Genomic DNA, 21,655 nt, shown 5'->3' with positions numbered 1-21,655 from the left:
TGGTGTAACCTTGTCATCTTCGTTCAGTGCACTAGATTTCTCAATAGGTTGGGAAAAAACTATATATATTTTACTATTGTCTATTGATTTAAAATGAGTTGTAAATAAATGGATAATACTTGTGAATTTCTTAGAATGTTTGATTTGAAATGAAGTTTAACTATTTGCAAAAGATTTATGAATTTTACCAGATGCAGAAGTTTGGAAAGTATTTATAAATGATTTAAATATAAATATATAGAAATATATAGAAATAAATGATGAATAAGTGGATAGTAATTATCAATTCTTCGAAATGTGTAAATAGAAACTGGGATCGAGTATTTATAAACTATTAATAAACATGAGCCAGACATGCTTAGATAAATTTGCTTCGTATCTCAAAAAATAAGAACATGTTTGGAAAGTCAAATTATAATTTAAGTTGATCAGAGGTAGATGAGGAAAAAATTCACTCTAATCAATAGTAATTGTGTTTATAACAAGACCTCAATACTCTCAATTAAGATCTAAGGCTTTCAAGAAGTTGTATGAATATTATAGGAACAATACAAATCGTGACTAATATATATATATATATACCCTAGAAATCAAGTTATAGAAATATTGGACTCCTATTTTTGTATAAAGTTATAAAAATTGAAACGGGCCTGGGCAGAATAGCACCATCGTTTGAACAATAGGCTAGTGGTAGGCAGGAGATAGCTTCTTTGTTCGTGCACCGAGAGAGCAATAGGCGAGCAACAAGTCTCTATAGAAAATATGAAGGAGCCACTAGAGCGGCCAGCTAGCGAAAATAAAACAACTTATTTTTTTTTCGGTTCACAATTTTTATCTCTTCAAGACCACTTCAACCAAAACTCCAATACCTACCAAAATTTGGGTCAAACTACAACAAATCTTCACCTTTAATCAAATTCTAAAACAAGGAATTCCAAAACACATCTCCAAATTAAACATCTCACTCTCTTCCAAAAACAAGCCCCAATGGACTAAATCAATGATAAACACTAATTAAGTTCAAGAATGTTCAAACATAGTATTGAGATGTTGTTTTGTCATCATATCAACATGATTATCCTTGGTATCAACTTTATTCACTGTAATATCACCATGAACAGTCATATTATGCAAAAAACGATACTTCACATCAATGTGCTTAGTCTTCTTATGAAACATGTGATTCTTAGTAAGAAAAATAGCACTCTAACTATCACAATATACTGTAAAAATTTGCAAGTCTTTAATGATTTCACCAATCAATCCCATCAACCACATAGCCTCCTTACATGCATCTATAATGGTTATGTACTCTGTCTCTATTGTAGACAAAACTATTGTATTTTGCAAAGTAACTTTCCAGCTAATAGTATGATCTCCAAAGGTAAACATACCCTGTAAGTGATCTTTTCTTATCAAGATCCCCTGTATAAGCTGAATTCACATATCCAATGATTTCATCTATATTTCTACCAAAATGTAAGTAAGCATTAGTAAAGCCCTTCAAGTATTTGAATATTTATTGCATTGCTTTTCAATGTTCCTTGTCAGGATTTACATTGTACCTACTAACTGCACTAAATGCATGTACCAAATTTGGCCTCGTACAAATCATAGTATATATAAGCAATTCAACTGCGTTGGAATAAGGGACCTTGACATATATAATCAATGTCTCCATCTAATTGAGGTCACAATCCAAATAATAATTTGAAGTGGTTAGCGATAGCCTTAGCATTCAACATATTAAACCATTGAAGCAACTTCTCAATGTACCACTCTGACTCAAATACAATCTATTAGCCCTTCTACCCCTCAAAGTTTTCATACCAAGAATTTTATTTGCTATACCCAAATCTTTCATCTCAAACCCTTACTAATTGAGATTTCTCCTTTCTAACCTTTGCTTTGTGACTGGGAGGATATCATCAACATATAATAGCAAATATGTTATTGATTTACCATCTTTCTTTCTAAAGTACAAATAGCTATCATAATTACTTTTAATGAAAATATGAATTGTCATGAATGAATCGAACATTTTATACCACTGTCTCAGTAACTGCTTCAGTACATACAAGGATTTTTTTAACAAGCATACATAGTCTTCCTTTCCAAAAATTATGAAGTCTTCTGGTTGTTGTATGTAAATGTTCTCTTCAAGTTCTCCTCACGTGAATGCTGATTTGAGATCTATCTACTCAAGCTCCAAATCATTTTTTGCCACTATCTCAAGTAAGCCCGTATTGAACTATGCTTTATTAATGGTGAGAACACATCTATGAAATCAATACTTGGAATCTGACTATAGCCCTTTGTTACCAATTTGGCCTTATACCTAGTATTTTCAATCCTCGATGTTCCTTTCTTCCTTTCGAACACCACTTATAGTGAACAACCCTTTTATCCTTAGGTAATTTCACCAAGTCTCGAGTACTATTTTTATTCGATGACTCATTTTTCTCCTAAACAGCATTCAACCATCTATTAGAATCACTGCAACTAGCTGCATATGAATATGTAGCAGGTTGTTCAGTGGAATCAATATTTTCAGCAACACTCAATGCATAAGCTATCAAATCTAATTCTCCATACTTATGTAGAGGCCTATTTTGTTCGCGAGATTTGCCCTTAGCTATCGAATACTGTGGTGTTGCTGGTGGTATACGCAAAGTAGGCAAATTATTACTGTCTATAACTCTAGACTAGATTCATTTATAGTAGATTGTTTTGAAACCTTTGGTTGTTCCCCTGGACAAATTTCTAGCTCCACAAAGTTGAATGATCATCAAATATTATATTTCAACTAACTACCATCTTTCTTGTCTCAGGACACCACAATTTATACCCCTTTACACCTAATTTATATCCAAGAAACATACACTTTCTAGACTTAGATACCAACTTTCCATTATCTATATGAGCATAAACAGGACACATAGATATTTTTAAATTAGAATAATAAGAAGGTTTACTAGGCTATACATATTCTAATGTCTTTTTATTAATGATAGTCGAGGGTGAGCGATTAATCAGCAAATAAGCTATAGTATTAGTTTAAGCCTAAAAAATCTTAGGCAATTCAAAATTTGATAGCATACAACTAACGTTTTCCATCAAAAGTTCTATTTATCCGATCCACCACACCATTCTATTTGAGAGTTTCAAGCACTATCAAATATTTCAAGATGCCTTCAACGCTGTAGAAGCTACTAAATTTTTCTGAACAAAACTCCAACCCCAAACTTAATTTCTATATTGTCCCCATGTAGAGCAATTTATAATCAAAAGTATAGGACTTGAAATAACAGAAAAAACTAAGACTTTTTGGAATTTCTACATGTCAAAATTGTTTCAATTTCAATGCAAGGAAATTTTTGCACAAATATATTATACATCAATATATGAATGTGTGGTACGAATTAAGAGGGAAAAATATTGAAGTAAAGTTTATTGGAAATTTTCATCACATTTTGTGTTCAAAATTTTTTTTCCAGTTAATTCAATGAATTTGTGAAGTTTTTAGACCCAGACCCAATTTATGTACTCAATCCACATTTATCAACTTCATGAACTGATCTATCCCTAAACTCCATCATCCAATATCTAAATCCTACCAAAATTTCAAACTTTAAACCCCAAGTTGAATTAAATTCTTGTTTTAGGAGAAAAACCCCAAAAAATTTTGAAGTAAAAACTTTCAAACAACCCAAAGAATTTTGAATTTATTTATTTATTTATTTTTACACTAAACAACCCCAACTTCATGGACTGAACTATCCCTATACTCCATCATTCAGTGTCTAAATCCTACCAAAAATTAGAACTTTGAACAACCCCAAGCTGAAGTAAAATTTTGTATTAGGAGAAAAGAAAGAAAAATTGGGTTGATTTTCAAATTATTGGAAACTAATCGAATAATTCAAGTTCAAAGAACCAACTTAATTCCTTTCTCCACAATGCAATTAACAAAATTCATTTTGAAAATTGAAAGATTCCCAAATTATAAGAATTTGAAGTTCTTGGCATTATTACCTTTGATTTGATTTTGGAGTAATGTTTGGTGTTGGATTTGTTGATTAGAACTTGTAAATTCTTCTTAGAACTTATTCAATTGAATTTTGAAGATGGGAGTTTATGATTTGGTTTGATTTGGTGTGAAGAGTATGTTATTTTATTTTTCTTCTTCCTTTTTTTTTTAAAAAAAAAATTATAACCAACCATAGGTGACCGTGGTTCGCAAAGTCACAATTGACTAGCAAAAGACACGGGCGTATTGTGGACTATAATTGACTATGTTCAAACCATTTTTTATTCTTTTGAAAACATGTTTATGTGTAATGTGTAATCCTTTTTTCATAATGAAGTGTATTGAGGAATAAAAATAAGGTTTAGTGTGTGTTTGAGCTACATTATTTTGAAAGAATATATTTTGAAATAGTAGATTGATGGAGAATGTGTGGTTAAAAATGAGAAAAACTTCGAATTTGCGCGTAATATTATTTTATTGAAAAATGTGTGGTTGAAATGATGTCAAATCACTGTTTAAGAATGAATTTTTTTGAAAGAATGTGGCTCAAACAAGGACTTAGATAGATGAGTCAACTTGTAAAATTTATTGATTTATAATATAAAATTTAACTTTAGTCATTGATTGATCGTAATAGCTCGATCTAGGATCTTTAATCCTTATATTCTTTGCATTGTCGAGGTTTACATCCTTTCTTTGCTTTCCAAATTCTGCAATCTTCTTTTTCAACTTTGAGAGCTCTATTTATTTCACCAATTTCTCTTCAATCAGGATTAGGTGATTTCTCTTCATCAATTCTACAATAATCTTTGCGGTTACATGATAGCTCAAATCAAGTATAGATGTCGAATACTTCTTATTTAACTTCCATTCTCAAGATCAGCTTATATTTCTCCATGTCTTTTAATGTTTGATCGGTTTGTAAGAATGTTCTACCTCATATCACTGGAATATTTTGTTCTTCTAGGATTAATAACACAATGAAATTAGTTGGGAATATCAGTTTTTTACTTTGATAAGCACATCCTTAATCTTGCCTCGTAGATGTATGATTGTTCTGTTGGTAAGCTGCAGTGATACCTAAAAATTTATGGGGAACGCTCTAGTAATGCTTAAAAAACACTTAAAGCGTTGCAACGTCAAATTCAAGTTTTAAGCTTACCAAGTTTACGTTCCAATTAACAATTATTCGACCTTACTGCGGACTTACTAATATAAGCAACAAGTCACTTATTATTAGTCATCTAGATGATTAAACAATCAAGTCCAATTAATTCCTAAGGTTGAACTGCTGGTTTGTACTGCATAAAGTAAATAAAACAGTAAAAACACAACTCACATTATGATGATGGAGAAACCCCAACGTGGGTAAAACTTCGGGACCAAGCCAATGACTTCACTTTTTCAATTCAGCAAGTACAAGTTCCCAAACTCCATACCCAATCAGACCCGCTATTCCAGTCTCACGATCTATTGCCGTAGATGTAACTAGTCTCCTACTAGATTTCCCGATCTACCTCCTGCAATTCAATCTGCTGTCCACTATAGTCTCCTGGTTCTTAGCTGATTGTATAACCAAGTGAAATTCCAAAAACCACCTGTTCTTGTCCAATTCACTGCGCTTGTCGTCCAACTCTCTTAATCCCCAATGAGAAAGTCCCTTCCTTACAAGATTAAGGAAGCACCAGTGTTTTGTTTTCAAGACCTTTGATGTTTTCCAAGACTTGGTTGCTGGATCTCAAAAGCAATATGTATATAAGTTGACAGGACGTAATTTATATCCAATTAAAGTTGCCACCTTTTTCCAATTTTTTGTCTCAGTCATGTTCGACGAGTCTTCTCCGTGTTTTCCTTACTACCACCACTATTCTGCTTTCTAAAATTCTTCCTACCGTCTCTTATATGTGTCCAAAGAAATCCAATTCTAGTCCAAAAGCAACCACCAGTAGTCGCCGTTTATATTTGTATGTATTGCTTCGGTTTTCTCTTTCTTTCAGCCCAAAAAGACCAGCCTCCAATCTATGTAAATATATATATAATTCAGCATCCTCAATTTCTCAATTCATGAATTCTTGTGCCTCAATTCTTCCAAAGCCGCCGCCAACAATGTTGTGTATATATTTGATAGCAGCTCTCAATTTTCAACTATTCAAACGAACTCCAAGTGGCTATCTATTGTGTTTGTATATTACCTCAAATTTGCCTCAATTTCCGTGTTTGTATGTATATATATCTTCAGTAGCCAGCACCTTGTCTTCCTCAATTCCTGTGCATATATATGTGACAATTTCAGCCACATTTTCTGTAGTTTTTCTCCTCTAATTCCTCCTACACCCGCCTTTTTTCTTGTTTGTATAATATAGTTTAGCCACCATGTTTGACTCTTGAAAAACTAACACAATTTGTTTATGTATATGATATATTTCACAGCAGGCAACCTTTATGTTATTTCCTTCAGCAGCAAGAAACCCTTTTTTCTTCTATTTTCCGGTTGTAGACGTATACATGTATATATTTTGGCTGCCCTCATTTTTTTTGTTCATCTGTGTGTCTAATAAATAGACTTTAACTTATGGGCCATAATTTTCCAAGCTCAAACCCTAGCCTAACTCAAGTATACAATATTGCACTTCACACCTTGACTTTTAGACATGTTTAACTAAGTCCTTTTTTGTTCATAGAATGCCAACTACAATTAAAAACCTAACAATACTAATGTTGCTTTAATTTCACCCCATCACAATTTCTTATTAACAGAATATAACATTAAATTTACTCTAGTACCTGAATCCAACAAGACATTAAATGAATAAGTATTTCCACTTTTTAGCGATGTAAAATTCCATGAATCTTTCTATTTAGGAGACAGTTTGTTTTCCAATTCTGCACTACTTTCATTGTTACTGCCACAATCTCAAATTCTCGAAGCTTTCTTTTCTTGGTTTACATGTCCTCTAGAAATTTTGTATAGCTCAGAATATGTAATATTGCTTCAATGAATTGAATATTGATGTAGAACCTCTTTAGAAGTTCCAGGAATTTTTCAATTTTTGTGTCAATCTTGGTTACTTAACATTAGATATCATTTTTTTGTAAGTTCAATTTTTTCTTAAATCTTCTGTTAATCTATGTTAATTATTTCTGGTTGGCTTTGAATGAATATTTTATAATTATATTCCTCTTAGTAGTTATTGTGTGAATATTTTTCTCTCCAACCTATTTCGAAGCTTTTGGGGAGAGGATAGGATTAGAGGTATTTATGCTGGAATATTTACCAAAGCCCTTGGTTGATCACTTTTTACTACTTTTATTAACATCATTTGCTCTTTATGATTAGTCTCTGTATTACTATGGAAGGTTCTTGCTATTCGTTCTGAAAGTATAGAGGTATCAAAATAGTGTGTGTTTACTACTTTCTTATTGATACTTGCTAATTTTTGTTTGTTTCAATCTACTAGTTGTGAATAAGGGTTGCACAGTTGTTGTGAATTATTTTGGATGTAATTTGCTTGTTCTCCTAGAGAGGCGGCAACAAAAAGTTTTATTAGGTAATTTGTTTTCAAACGACCTTCTCGGGCTATAATTTTAACTTGGTTTTAATTTCAGTCTGCTTAGACCAAATGATTGAACAATATATCGACGCTGCAAATGGGACGACCCAAACCCAATTTGGATGGACCACTCAAAGCAATCTAATTGAGTAGAGTTGTTCGTGGTTCGACCCATTTACTTGGATGTCTTAGTAATGGTACCATTTAGAAGCCCACTATTCTTGTGATGAGCCTTTTGGACCACTACTTTAACCTAACACTACTTACCTTATTTGTTTACACAATTTGGTTAAAGAGGCCCGTCTCCAAGTCGTGACTCTGCTGCCTTTTATTCTTCTCCATTTCTCTATCCATTTTTGGTTGGCTTACTTCAACTACCTTTTTGGTTAATCCAATAACAACTGTAAGGGAGAAAGAATCTAGTTGGGTGTTTGGGTTGTTGCTCAATTGCGGTTTTGATTCGATGGTGAACTGAGCTCAGTAATGCCTGTTGGTCGTAAAATATTTGGTATCAGAGCGAAAGTGAGGAAAATTTGACCAAAATCCGATTAAAATCACGAAGGGAAACATGATTTTCTTCAAAACCCAAATATGAAATTCTTGATTTTCAGTCAAACGAGACCTCTGTTGGACTGATGGAAGCTGAACCCATAACCAACAGGTGGAGGTGTATCTAGTGGTGACGTTTTTCAGTAATGCGTATTGGCATTTTTCGACGAGCTCTTTTCGGGCAGTGTTTTTATTTTGAATTTCTAAACACATTGATATTATTTCTTTTTTGTTTTAGGTTATCCAGGAAAACATAGATGATTTTGCCCCTAGATATAAATCTGCATTCGTGGCTAATTGCATAGGTATTTTTGCTGAATTTTTAGGATGAATAATGGTAGCCCTAAAACAGTAAATTCACATCTCTCATAATTTACGGACTCAGATTCGTCCACTCTAATAAATTGGCTCATCCCATATAGTTTTACCATTAGCGCATCACAATGTGGGGTGACAATAGGACTGTGGTTACCGTGAAGAGGTAATAATGCTAGTGTTAGAAATTAGGATTACTTGCTCTTAATTGTTACGATTGAGTTCGTACTTTTGATAAATTGGCTTATTGTTCTTTATGCTATAATTATCGTGAAATCTCTTTTGAGTGGATGTATCTATTTTTGTTACATTGCCAATTCCGTTGCGTCGTTAATTTTGCTAGAATAATGAAACCTTACCCGTTCGAACATTTCCTTGGTCTAAGACCGTAATTCTCATGAAACCTTGAAATTTTAGAAAGGAGTATATTGTATGTTACCCTAGGACTACTTTGTATTGTTTGACTGTGACTTGTGCATTTTTTTGATTGATTAGTGAAAATGACAACTCACAACTTCAATTTGGAGATTTTTAAGGAAAAATGTAATTTTTCAATCTGGCAACAATAAATGAAGGATATTTTGGTCTAACAAAAAGTTTCAAAACTCATTAAAAGCAATTTCCAGCTAATTTTGTAAAAGAACAAAAAGAAGAAGTTGATGAGCTTGCTTATACCTCAATTATTTTACACTTGCAAAAGGTTTCCACGAGGTCACTGAACTTTAAAAATTGCCACATTCATCACTTTGTAAAAGGTTTCCACGGGTCATTGAAGGTTTCCCCTGGGTCACTAAATTTAGTTATTTTCAGGAAACCTTTTGCAAAATTCAGTGACAAATTTGATGATTTTTAAAGTTCAGTGACCCCGTGGAAACTTTTTACAAAATTTAGTAACCATTTGGGTAATTCAATCTCAAATCTACCCTGAACCAACTTTACGTACTTGAGCATATTTTCAACTTTAAAATGAATCCTTCAAGGGGTGTTGATGACAATTTAGACCTGTTTAACAAATTAGTTCAAGATATTGTTAACTGTGAAAAGTTATTGTCCGAAACCTACAAGGCTATAATTTTGCTTAACTCTATGTCTGACACGTATAAGAAAGTTAAAAATGAAATTAAGTATGTTAGAGATACTTTGACGCTTGAAATTATCATTGACTCACTTAGAAGTAAGATGAAAATTAGAGTTGAAAAACATGATAAGAAAAGTGGTGAGATTCATATAATGTGAGGGTAGAACTCAGTTTAGGCGAAACAGTCATGATGGATACTAAAGTAGTGGCGAGTCAAGTAGTAATGGAGGGATAAAGAAGGGCAAAGGTAGGTTTAGATCAAAGTATAGAATTAAGGTTAGAAAATGTTATGACTGTGAGAACACAAGGCATTTTATAAAAAGATTGTTATAAGGAAAATGGTAAGCAAAAGGTTAAAGAGAGAGATGAGGTAAACATGTTGTCTTCTACTTTCGATATTGATGATAGTGAAGTTTATATGATTACAAGTCATTTTGTTTATACTGATGAACTGAATCTAACTTTCAATCCCCGTATACTTGAGTGGATACTTGATTTTGGTGCATCTTTTCATGTGACATCTAAAAAAACTGGTTTGAAGACTTGCATAAATCTAATGTTGGGCATGTTGTACCGAATGATAATCTTGCCTGCGCTATTGCTGGAATTGGTGATATTAATATAAATTTGACATTGGCTTTATGTACACCTTAAAAGATGTTGGATATATTTCTGAACTGTCTAAAGATTTAATTTTAATAGGAGGACTTGAAAAAGATAGCTTCATCGGTAAAATTGAAAATGAAACATTAAAAATGATTATGAGTGCACTAGTCTCCATTAAGAGAACTAAGAAAAATGACATTTATATCACTACTGGAAAAGTGATCAAAGGTTTAAACTTCTCTATTTCTTCTGCTGAGGTTGATCACACACATGTATAGCATAATAGGCTTGGGCATGTAAGCATTAAAGGACTCAAGTTTCTTAATGAAAAAGGTGCATTTGGTAGTGATTATGTGTCTGATTTGTCATTCTGTAATTACTATATGCTTTGTAAGTATCATAGAACTTCTTTTTCCACAAATATTCATAAAGATAAATGCATGCTTGAATATATGCATTTAAATCTGTGGGGACTTGCTGCTAATAATCTCACCTCAGGTAGAAATATGTATTTCTGATCTATTATTGATGATTACACTAGAAATGTGTGGGTTTATGTTTTAAAAGATATAAATCTGACACTTTTCACAACTTCAATAACTGGAAAAGACAAGTAGAAAACCAAATTGGTAAAATCATTAAGTTCTTAAGAACATATAATGGCATAGTATTTTGTAACACTAAATTTGGTAGTATGTATAAAGAAAATGGAATAACAAGACATAAAACTGTTCCTTATACTCCCCCAACAAAATGGGATAGCAGAAAAGATGAATAGAATCATGCTTGATAAAGCGCGTTGCATAACATTAAGTTCTTGTGTCCCAAAGTCGTTTTGGGGTGAAGTTGTTATGATTGCTTATTATTTGATTAATTTGACCCCATCTGCTTCTTTAAATGGTAATAGTCCTCATGAAATGTGGTCCGGTAAACTAAGTGATTACTCTATACTTAGAACCTTTGGCTGTGCTTTTTTTTTCTTTTTTTTTTTTTTTCCATTAGAGTAAGGGAAAGCTTGAACCTAGAATTAGAAAATGTGTTTTTTTTAGGGTACCCTGAGGGTGTTAAGGGTTACATGTTATGGAATAGAAGTTAAAGGAGGTTAAAATCATTGTGAGTAGATATATCATGTTTAATGAGGGCGAGATAACTTGTCTTAAGGGTGAACCTAAACCTCTGAATGAAACAGAGGAAGGTGAAGAGAGAAATCGGATTAAGGTGGAGTTAGGAAAACTTAATGCATCTGTCCTTGCTACTCTAAATGAGGTGGAGACTTGAGTTTAGGAATTTGAGGTGGATAATAGATATGAAGTAGTGATAGAGGAGCATCTTAAGGAAGAAAATCCTTTAGCAAACTACAATTTAGTTAGGGATAGAGAGAAAAGACAAGCGAGAGAGTCTAGGAGATTCGGATATGAATTTGAGTTAGCTTTTACTTACACTAGTTATGAGGAGTTATTTGATAGAGAGCCAAAAACCTTTTAGGAGGCAATGAAGAAAGAACAATCTGAAGAGAGGCTTAAGGCAATGAGAGAGGAGATGAGTTCCTTATAAAAGAATCAATATTGGAAAAGAGTACCTAGAACTAAGAATAAATCTACCTTCGATTGCAAGTGGGTTTTTAAAGTTAAAGAGGGTACTAGTGCCTCGGAACCCTTAAGGTTTAAAGCTGGGTTAGTGGCTAAGAGTTACACACAAAAGGAGTGTGTTGATTTATAATTAGATTTTTTCACCAGTTGTTAAGTACACTACATTAGGGTTATGCTTGCATTAGTTGCACATTTTGACTGAGAACCTGAACAACTTGATGTAAAAATTACTTTATGAATCAATAGAAAGGTTTTAAAGACAAACTAAAACCTAATCATGTATGTTTTCTTAAAAGGTCTTTATATGGCTTAAAATATTCGCCAAGATAGCGGTACAAAAGATTTGACTCCTTTGTACTCACTATAGGGTTTCAATGAAGTAAGTTTCATCATTGTCGATATTTTCAACATAACAATGCTGATAACAACTCTTTGTTTTTATTGCTCTATGTGGATGATATGCTTTTGATTGGTTTATCACCTAAGAGGATAACTAACATAAAAACAAAGTTGAGTGACGAATTTGACATGAAAGACCTAGAAAAGGCTAAGAAAATCTTAGGCATGGAAATTAAAAGAGATAAGTCAAATTTTGCATTGTTTTTGCATTAGTTGCTTTATATTTCAAAGGTGTTGAAAATTTATGGCATAAATGGTTACAAACCCATTACATTATCATTAGCTAATCACTTTGCATTATCTAAAGACCAGGCTTCATATAATGAACATGAAGTAGAATACATGAGTATGATTCCATATTTTAATGTGATTGGATCTACTATGTATTTGATGGTTTGTACTAGAATGGATTTAGCTTTTGCTATTAGTACTCTTAGTAGATACAAATCTAATCAGGGTCTCGAGCATTAGGAAGCCTTGAAGTAGCTATTAAGGTACTTAAATGGAAATAGTGATGTCTAAAGTTTGGTGCTAGTGAAGAAGAAGTGAAATTGAAAGGTTTCATAGATACGGACTATACGGGGGATAGGATGATAGGAAATTGATTTCCTCTTATGTGTTTACTCTATCTAACTCTTGTGTTAGTGAGAATCACAGTTACAATACATTGTTGCACTTTCCACGACAGAGTCAGAATATATTTTTACCACTAAAGCCATTAAAGAGGCTCTATGGCTTAGAGACTTACTTCATGAACTGTGTCCTAAATGATTATGTGGTAATATATTCCGATAGTTAGTCTTCTATACATCAATGTAAAAATCCCTTTTTTATGAACTCACCAAACACATTGATGTTAGATTATATTTCATTAGAGATATCGTGTCACAAGAAGTGGTAAGACTTGAAAAGATACATATAAAATACAATCCTTCAGACATGGGCACAAAGGTGCTATTATTGGTAAAGTTTAGAAGTTGCAAGAATCTTCTAAACATTGATGAAGGTAATTAATTTCAAATTTTATCGTTCCCTTATCTTGAAATTATTGCTAATAGGTGTACATGTTTCTTCACAGGTCCTTTGATACTAAGGTGAAAGTTTGTTATGCAATTACTTGTCAAATGACCTCCTCGAATTGTGATGTTGACTTGATTTTAATTTTAGTCGGTTTAGACCAAATGACTGAACGATATATCTAAACCATAAATGGGACGACCCAAACCCAATTTGAATGGACCACTCAAAGCAACCTAATTTAGTAGATTTGCTCGTGGCCCGACCTATTTACCTGGATAGCTTAGCAATGGTACCCATTTAGAAGCCCAATATTCTTGTGTTGGGCCTTTTGGGCCACTACTTTAACCTAACACAACTTACCTTATTTGCTCATTCCATTTGGTTAAAGAGGCCCGTCTCCTCTTCGCCTCCAAGTCAAGACTCTACGGCCTCTTATTCTTTTCTAGTTCTCTGTCCATTTTCAGTTGGCTTACTTCTACTACCTTCGTGGTTGATTCTTGTGTGAGATTGGCTTTCCTTTGTGGTCACTTTGTGGATAATCCAATAGCAACTGTAAAGGGGAAGAATCCAGTTGGATGTTTGGGTTGTTGCTCGATTTTGGTGTTGATTCGGTGGTAAGCTGAGCCCGGTAACGCCTTGATGGTCGAAGGGTTTCACTCTACAAGCTTTCAATCGAATAATTTTCCCTATAATTTTCACAATCTGGATTGATCGTAACTGCATATGGCCCTTGTGCTTTAACAACAATTTCACTTGATATGCGAAAGCAACAACATGAGCGTTTGTAGATTTGTGTTCCAAATAATGAATTCATACCACCTTCTTCGTTATTACTCATTTAGATGAGAACACGAAGTGCGTGTTTGCAATCAACTCAAACAAGTCCAATGCTTTCTGAATTGATTTATTGATGATGGAGTTTGCTAAAGAATCCACCTGAAATTCAAACGTGTGTGAAAGTCCAGCATAAAAGTATTGCACCTATTGACCCTTGCTTATATCGATTTGGAGATTTCATTAGCAAATCTTTAAACCTTTCCCATGCCTCATGGTACATTTTCCCGTCATATAACTAGAATGCAGAGATTTTCAGTTTCATTCTTTCCACTTTTGTAGGTAGATTGTTGTAAAATTTCCTTGCCAAATCATCATAGGTAGTGATATTGCCAGGTGATTTGAAATTCAAACATTCCAATCGCTATCTCTTAGTATATAAGGGAATATCCGGAGTTCAATTGCATCATCATTCATCCTTGTGAATTGGAAGTTTTTACATATCAACCAACCCTCATTTCACGTTGAAATCTAATCACTAACATTCAATAATGCATAATCATGTGGGTTGGTGATTCTAACCATATCATCATCGCCAAATATATCTTATCTAAACTGGATGGATACACCCATTGAGTTAAATTGCAAAAGGTGAGTCATAATTGTATTAAAATACACTTATTAGGGCTTCTCGATTTGATTATTTATAGTTAAATTGAACTAATTTATGTTAATTATGATAATTGTAGAAAAAATCGTATTTGGGTACAATTGGAGTGAAGGAAGGCAATTTTGAAGCCTAATTTGAGTTCAATCAAATCAATTAAAGACCAAATGAATTGTGCACAATCAATTACAGAGAGCAATTGGAAGGAATTCACAAATAGCAGGAGCTAAATCCGACTTTTTTTGAAAGTTCATGAACTAAATTATAAAACCTTTGAAACTTGTATTTGAGTTTGGATGATAAAGATCATATCTCTTCAGATCGCCTTGGAGCAATGCGTTCACAAGTATTTTGGGAGCTGTTTCACCTTAGAGAGGAATGTCGACGATGCATTGGACCGTGTTCTCAACATCTTGGAGATTCAGGTGGACTAGGCGATGGCATATGGCCTGAATACATCGGACAAGAAGATGAAAGAGGTGATGAAGAAGATGAAAGAGGTGATGTGCTCAAATACATTCGCCTCGAAAAGGAAAATGCTTGCGTGATATTTTTCTTAGCTAGCAATCATATGACAACTGATGTAGGCAGAGACGCAACACCACATTTATTAAATAATTTTATTAACACCAATATATTTGAATAATACAACATATTTTCTCATACTGTCTTCACATGTAATAGTGCTTTATTTTCTTTCATGTTCTTTATCATCTTGTAGATTTCTGTGTTGTTTTCTTCTTTGAAATGCTAGAGAACTTTTGATTTGTCTTATCAATAGATTTGGAGGAAAAAATGCTGGCCGATCCCGAAAATTTTGAAACCCCAGCTGACAATTTATTATTATGCCCCTAAACATAATTTGTTTATATGCATAGCAATACTTGATTAAAATAACACATTTGAATGAAAAATTTGTAAAATTCAAAAGATAGAGTATCAAATAAAGCATCTCTTACAATTCGGGAGATTAGGCTAGTATAATATTCAGCCTTCTTAAATTTTGAGATGCAAAAGTTAATACTAAAACTACTAAAATCAAGTTTAACATATTTTGATAGAAATCATATCTATTTCATTCAGTCTCCCGTGTGATGTGGTTGATAGAAGATAAGACATAATCAACTTCAGTTTTGAAAACTTTGTTTTGTGGAGGTAATAATTATTTGAATTGTCAATAATACTCTCTATGTAACCTAAATATTTGTAAAATAAAATAAAATAAATTCATTCTCTTAATGTAATAAGGATCAATTGCTCCATTAGTTTATTTAGGTATCACTTAAAACTTTCTACTAGATAAAACTTCTGACCATCAAAGTAAGAACCATGTTATGCTTCAAGGAATTTTCAAGATTAAAGCAAGAACATTTCAAATTAGTAATATCAGTGGATTTTAAACTTTTCCAAATCAAATAAAAATCTGACAATATCATTATATTTATGAAATTAGTCAAATATGTTTTGAAGAGATTATAAAGATTGATCCATGAAATAATTGTCTCTGAAAGATTTTTCAAATGTTTTTTCATCATTTCAGAAGAAGTCTCATCAATGTATAACTCGTTTTCACAAAGTATCCGTTCAATTTCTAATTCAGTTGCTATTTTTTAAGCATCAATTATAGATGATTCAAACTCAATTTCTCTATAATTTTTGAAAAATGAAATAAGCCTTTTTAAATGATCTATAACAACTGTAATATGCATGTACTCTATTTGTAAATATTTGCTTACTCTGTAACATTATTCAAAACTTCATACCAAATAATCATTCAAAGTAAGAATTCAAAATTCTTAATTATTAAAATAATTAACTTATTTTTAATTTTTCTTAAAATCAATTTATTAATTATAAAGAATCTTTATAAGCTTAGCAAAAAACTATATGAGAGATTTCTTTAAATTTCTCTTTATTTATTCTTTTTTTTTCCTTTAACTTTTTTCATATTTTGTTAGATAGCCAAAAAAACTGTAAATCATATAGAACTAGGTAATGGTTTAAATTGTAGGCCCTCTTTATTTCTTATAACAATGCGTGTGAAATGTTTGTGGAAGGGACCATGGTCCCCCATGAAATATGAATGGATGGCCCAACTCAAAAAATAAAGGAAATATTTTGTTTAGCCTTTAATTTTTTTGGGCCGGTCCAGGCCTAGGAAGTTGCTACTAGGTTAATTGGTTAAAAAGTCAAGGTACTGCTCATGCCTTTGCTAGAATAGTTTGGTTTGGGAATCCGTATGCTTCATCGACAATATTGTAATTGCTAATCCGTATGTTTGGTGTACATAATTTTTTTTACATCAAAGTGTCCCACACTCACATGGGATGGGACTCGCTCGAATATCCACCCCATGTGAGTGTTTAAATATCTTAACGTACAAAAAATTATTTAATGTTATCCCAAATGAAAATTGATAAATGGCTCAATCTAAAGGGGACCATTGTATCTTTGACTCCAAGAAACATGATTATGAAATGAATTATTGTGATGGTACAAATTTACCATTAATATTCCTATCATGTTTCCCCAGTGAATTACAAGTATGATTGATTTCAGTCGACAAAATGTTGGATCGAAATGATAGCCAAGATCCTCAGAGATTCTATTTGTTTTACAAAGAAAAAAGCTACTAGTAATTTACAAACATATTCATGTAGTTGCTGGTTGTTGAAGTCAAGATAATTTGTTAGATTCCATAACATCAGAATAAAGCATGCAGGAAAAAGGGTTTTATAACTTTTGAATAGAACATGCAGGGAAAATGGTTTTCTGGAGTACATTCCAAAAATTTTGGTGCTTCTTCATTGTGAACCCTCATCATTATAAGATTTAGAGATTGTGATTGTGGTATATCTGAAAACAATTAATCTACAAGTACAATTTTTTTTTTTTTTTAACATAATTGGTACAAATAGATAGTTGTCTTTCTATGATTTGCTATTGCCAAAAATCGTTTTGGACAATAGCAAATCACATTAAGACAGCTGTCTTCGTGTACAAAATATGTACTTATAGCATTAATCATCTAAAAAATGTTCAGACTCAGTTAGATTTTTTATTAAAAAATTGAATTCGTTTTGTGCATAAGAAACTTGTAGATTTAAGATGTAACTCCTCTATGAGAGATTTTTAATGAGATAGTAAACATTATTGAGGACCCCATATGGAAGTTGCTTTTCAAGTTTATAAACACTGCAGTATCCTCTGTTAAAGAAAGGGGAGATAATGCTTATAATCCCCAAACTTGCTTTGAAAATTGAAGGTCAACCAAATATTTTTGTTATGGACTCAAACATTGAAGCAAATTTCCCTCAGAAAAATCACAATTCAAGATCTTGTAAACAAAATTTCAGATTTTATGTCCACTTTTATAGCTGCAAATTATTTAGTAATCAAGAACTTTTAAATAAATTTTAAACTGGGTGCATCCTGCAGGCGACACATAGCATAAAAACTCAGATGACAGAAGAATAGCAAGACATGTAGCAATTACAAGCTAATACGGACAATAGCTGAGGTGAACGAAATTCGCTTATAAATAGTTTGAATTATAAGTTTAATCCAACTACAGAAAATAAGTGAAAAACCTTAATTAAGGCCTATTCAATAGTAATTATGATAATTAATTTTTCGACCGTTAGGGAGAAAAGTGAGGGTCATTTGTGAGTGAAGAAGTTAAATATGACGGCTGAAATAGTGAAGTAACAGTCAAAAAATCAATTTTTTGAGGTGAAAAACTAAGCCCCATTTGGTGGGGAGAAATCTAGTTTTTAATCTAAATCAGGGGTAACAGTTAATTTTAATCACAAATTTTATGTGTCTCACAACTTTTCAACCATATATCTCATCAATATTTATTAAAATCTACTAAATATTTAATTTTAAATAGGGCTAAAAGATTGGGAATACAAAGATCTAATCTACATTTTTTTGACTTTTTAATATCCTTTGTTCTCATGCAATCGCGGGAGATATTTTTCAGGTTCGTGGTCAGTTTCATGCTCAAAGCTTCTAAACTTGTGCCCATAATCCGTCCATTAATTGAGGGTATTTATCCTATTCCACCTTCTGAAATGATAGAACAACCCTTTTTTTTCAATGAAACAAGATATCCTCTCTCTCTCTCTCTCTCTCTCTCTCTCTCTCTCAACTAATATAGATCTGAAATGATAGAACAACCCTTTTTTTTCAATGAAACAAGATATCCTCTCTCTCTCTCTCTCTCTCTCTCTCTCTCTCTCAAATCTAATATTGAGTGAACAATCCCTTTCTTTGTCCTACTTGACTGAATTATTGAAAGGGTAACCTAAACAATGAACCAAATGGATAAAATTAAAGAATCCAGTGGAAATAAGTGAAACCAACCATGATGACTTGTTATGTATAGCTGATTATTCGACATTTGATAAAAGAAATGTTATGATTCTATATTGTGAAATACAGCATATTGAATGTGGACCGCTAAAAAAATCTAGACTTGTTTGCACGCTCTCTCTTAAAATGCTACATCTACAACTTTTATGCCATGGTTTACATATATTTTGAAATGTATCATTTTCGAAATACCCAATGCAAAATTAAGATGCGGACATGCATAATTAAATTCCACCTTATAATGAGCACGTTTATTTGGTCGATTTCAAATTACAATCACTGGACCTTTTAATGATTCCATTCTACAATTAAGCATGCTAAGTTATTTCTAATTATTGCATAGATAATCATTAATAATGGTATATATTTACTTTTCCAAACAATTGGGAGAAAAATTTATTATCACATGCACTTCATTTGTTTCCTTTTTTAATTCAAAAAACCACTCGTTTTGGCATGGCATATGAATATCAAAATTAAGTAGCAAATAGAATTTAGGAGGGGTCGACCTCACCTCTAATAAAGAAACTTACATTATTGAGTCATAAAAGCATAAATAGATCATACTTCATGTCATCATGCGCATAGATATTTACTTGGCAAGATCGTTGTGATTATTTGAACTGACATTTGAGAATCCTAAGATTAAGTCATAATTCATAACTAAGTAATTTACTCATCCAACCATCTATTTTTCCATTAACTTAATCAAAAGCATCCTTGCATAATCATGCCTGCTTGTGCAGTAAATGCATATATCATTACCCTATATTTGAATAAACAGTCTATAGTATAAATTATATGAATTCTAAAATTTTAATAGTTTTCTTGCTAATGTAACGTACAAATTATGTCACCTAAGTATTGGGGAAGGTTTATTATTATTCTTGTGTTACTTTTTGAATTACAGTAATTATTCACTTTTTCTTTAACTTTTTTATATGCAACTTTTTGAAAAGTCAGATCTTAGTGCTGAAAGATTTATGGAGGACAAATTAATGACCAATATGTGTCTTTGCATCTGGGCGGGTGTTAAGCAAGTGTTCAATGTCAATTGGTTTTCACCATTCCTTTTTCTTTTCTTTTCTTTTTTATTATTTTTTTTTCTCTTTTTCTTTAGTTATTTTTATCAAGTTTAGCTTCCGTGATCCATGGTGAGTCACTTGCTGTTTTAGTTTATTATCGAATTTATTATTTTTTTGGTAACGAAATAAAATATTGCACCTTCTGTATCCACTAGATAAAGAGAGAAAATAAAGAAAGGTTTATCCTTAAAGTCTCTATGCCCTGTTGGGTAAAAGAGAGTAAATAATTTCTTAAAATATTATAAATAATAACTACTACCTTCTAATGAACTCTAATGAAGGTAAAAAGTTTATTAGATTCATAGATAGTATGCTTCCCATGTCACCCCAATTTTATGATCTTTCTTAGAAAGATTTTGTCTCCATCACTTCTTGATATCATTGAGCCCATTGTAAAATGGATAACCGAACCCCACTGTATATTACCTCCTTTGCTAAAGTCCACTTTCTTTGTTTTTTTTTTTTTTTTTTTTTTTTTTTTTTTCCCTTCTTTTTTTTTTTTTTTTTTTTTTTTTTTTTTTTTTTTGTCTCCATCAGTTCGTTGAATTGTTTATATATAAAATATTTGAACTTGGTATTGGTGATCTAAGAGGTCTGGATTATGATAATGATTTTAATATGAAATTGAAGCATACATGTTTATAGAAAGGAGTACTAGACCTAAATCCTATGGCATTTATACACACCATTTAGTTGTTATACTCTTAATCTTGTACTTTATGAAATAACAAATTTTGTATAAATGTTAATCTATTTTGGAATTGTAACGATGAATATATCATGTTAATCTTCCACAAAGCGCTGATTTTTTATTTTTTTTTTTCAAAATAATGTGAAAGGTGTGATACTTGAGTTATTATCACAAACACCTTGAAAAAGTCAAGTTAAAACTGTTAAAATAATAAGATTTTAAGTGTTGGAAATAAAAGTTGTTTTACAACACTTGGTGAATACATGTGATGACCATAAAGCATTTCTAGATGCTAAAAATTTATCTTCTGACGTTATAAATTTTGAGTTTTTGTTTGTCATGATTATTTGGTACTATATAGTATCAACTATTAATAAAGCAAAATGTTGCAAAGTGATAACATGTCTATTGATGTTACTATTAATCACTTGAAAACGTGAAACATACATAAAAGCTTGATTTGAATGGAATAATATATCTACTAAAGAAATTGATGCCCAAAAATGAAAGTTGAACCCACATTTTTTGAAAAAAGCGTATTATTTACAAAAAGAAGCATCAATGATGAGATAACATTTCACTTGAATTTTTTTTTAGAGTTGATTATTTCTTATATATAGTTGATCATGCCCTTTATTCACTTAAATTAAGATTTAATCAATTTCAAAAATATGAAATACTTTTGAATACTTTTTTCATGACTTAAACAAAATTGAAGATTATAAATGATATTTTTTTAAGCATTGGTGTGATAAGCTTGACGAATAATTGAAGCACAACAAAAATTCTGATATTATGGGTAAGATTTATTTTTTGAGCAGCAAATGGTGAGAATTGTTTCATAGAAGAGACAAAAAAAAAAGTGATTAAAAGGTCAGATTATATTAAAATGATAAAATTTTATTTTTCAAATAGGTGGATCGT

General features: G+C 31.9%; 1 protein-coding gene across 1 annotated transcript; it reads right to left on the bottom strand.

Annotated features, from left to right (window-relative positions):
- Window positions 1-889: 889 nt before the first annotated feature.
- On the bottom strand, window positions 890-1,864 carry LOC111368983. Its single transcript, XM_022990475.1, has 5 exons — window positions 1,753-1,864; window positions 1,559-1,635; window positions 1,225-1,434; window positions 1,072-1,164; window positions 890-919 (listed from the first exon to the last, which is right to left on the bottom strand). Exons 1-5 carry the CDS (start codon window positions 1,862-1,864, stop codon window positions 890-892), a joined length of 522 nt encoding a protein of 173 aa, XP_022846243.1.
- Between the last annotated feature and the right edge of the window lie 19,791 nt (window positions 1,865-21,655).

Source organism: Olea europaea, chromosome 20, assembly GCF_002742605.1.
Source record: "Olea europaea var. sylvestris chromosome 20, O_europaea_v1, whole genome shotgun sequence".
NCBI classification, from domain to species: domain Eukaryota; kingdom Viridiplantae; phylum Streptophyta; class Magnoliopsida; order Lamiales; family Oleaceae; genus Olea; species Olea europaea.
The sequence above is the reverse complement of the archived record's forward strand: the minus strand, read 5'-3'. Positions and strand labels throughout refer to the sequence as shown.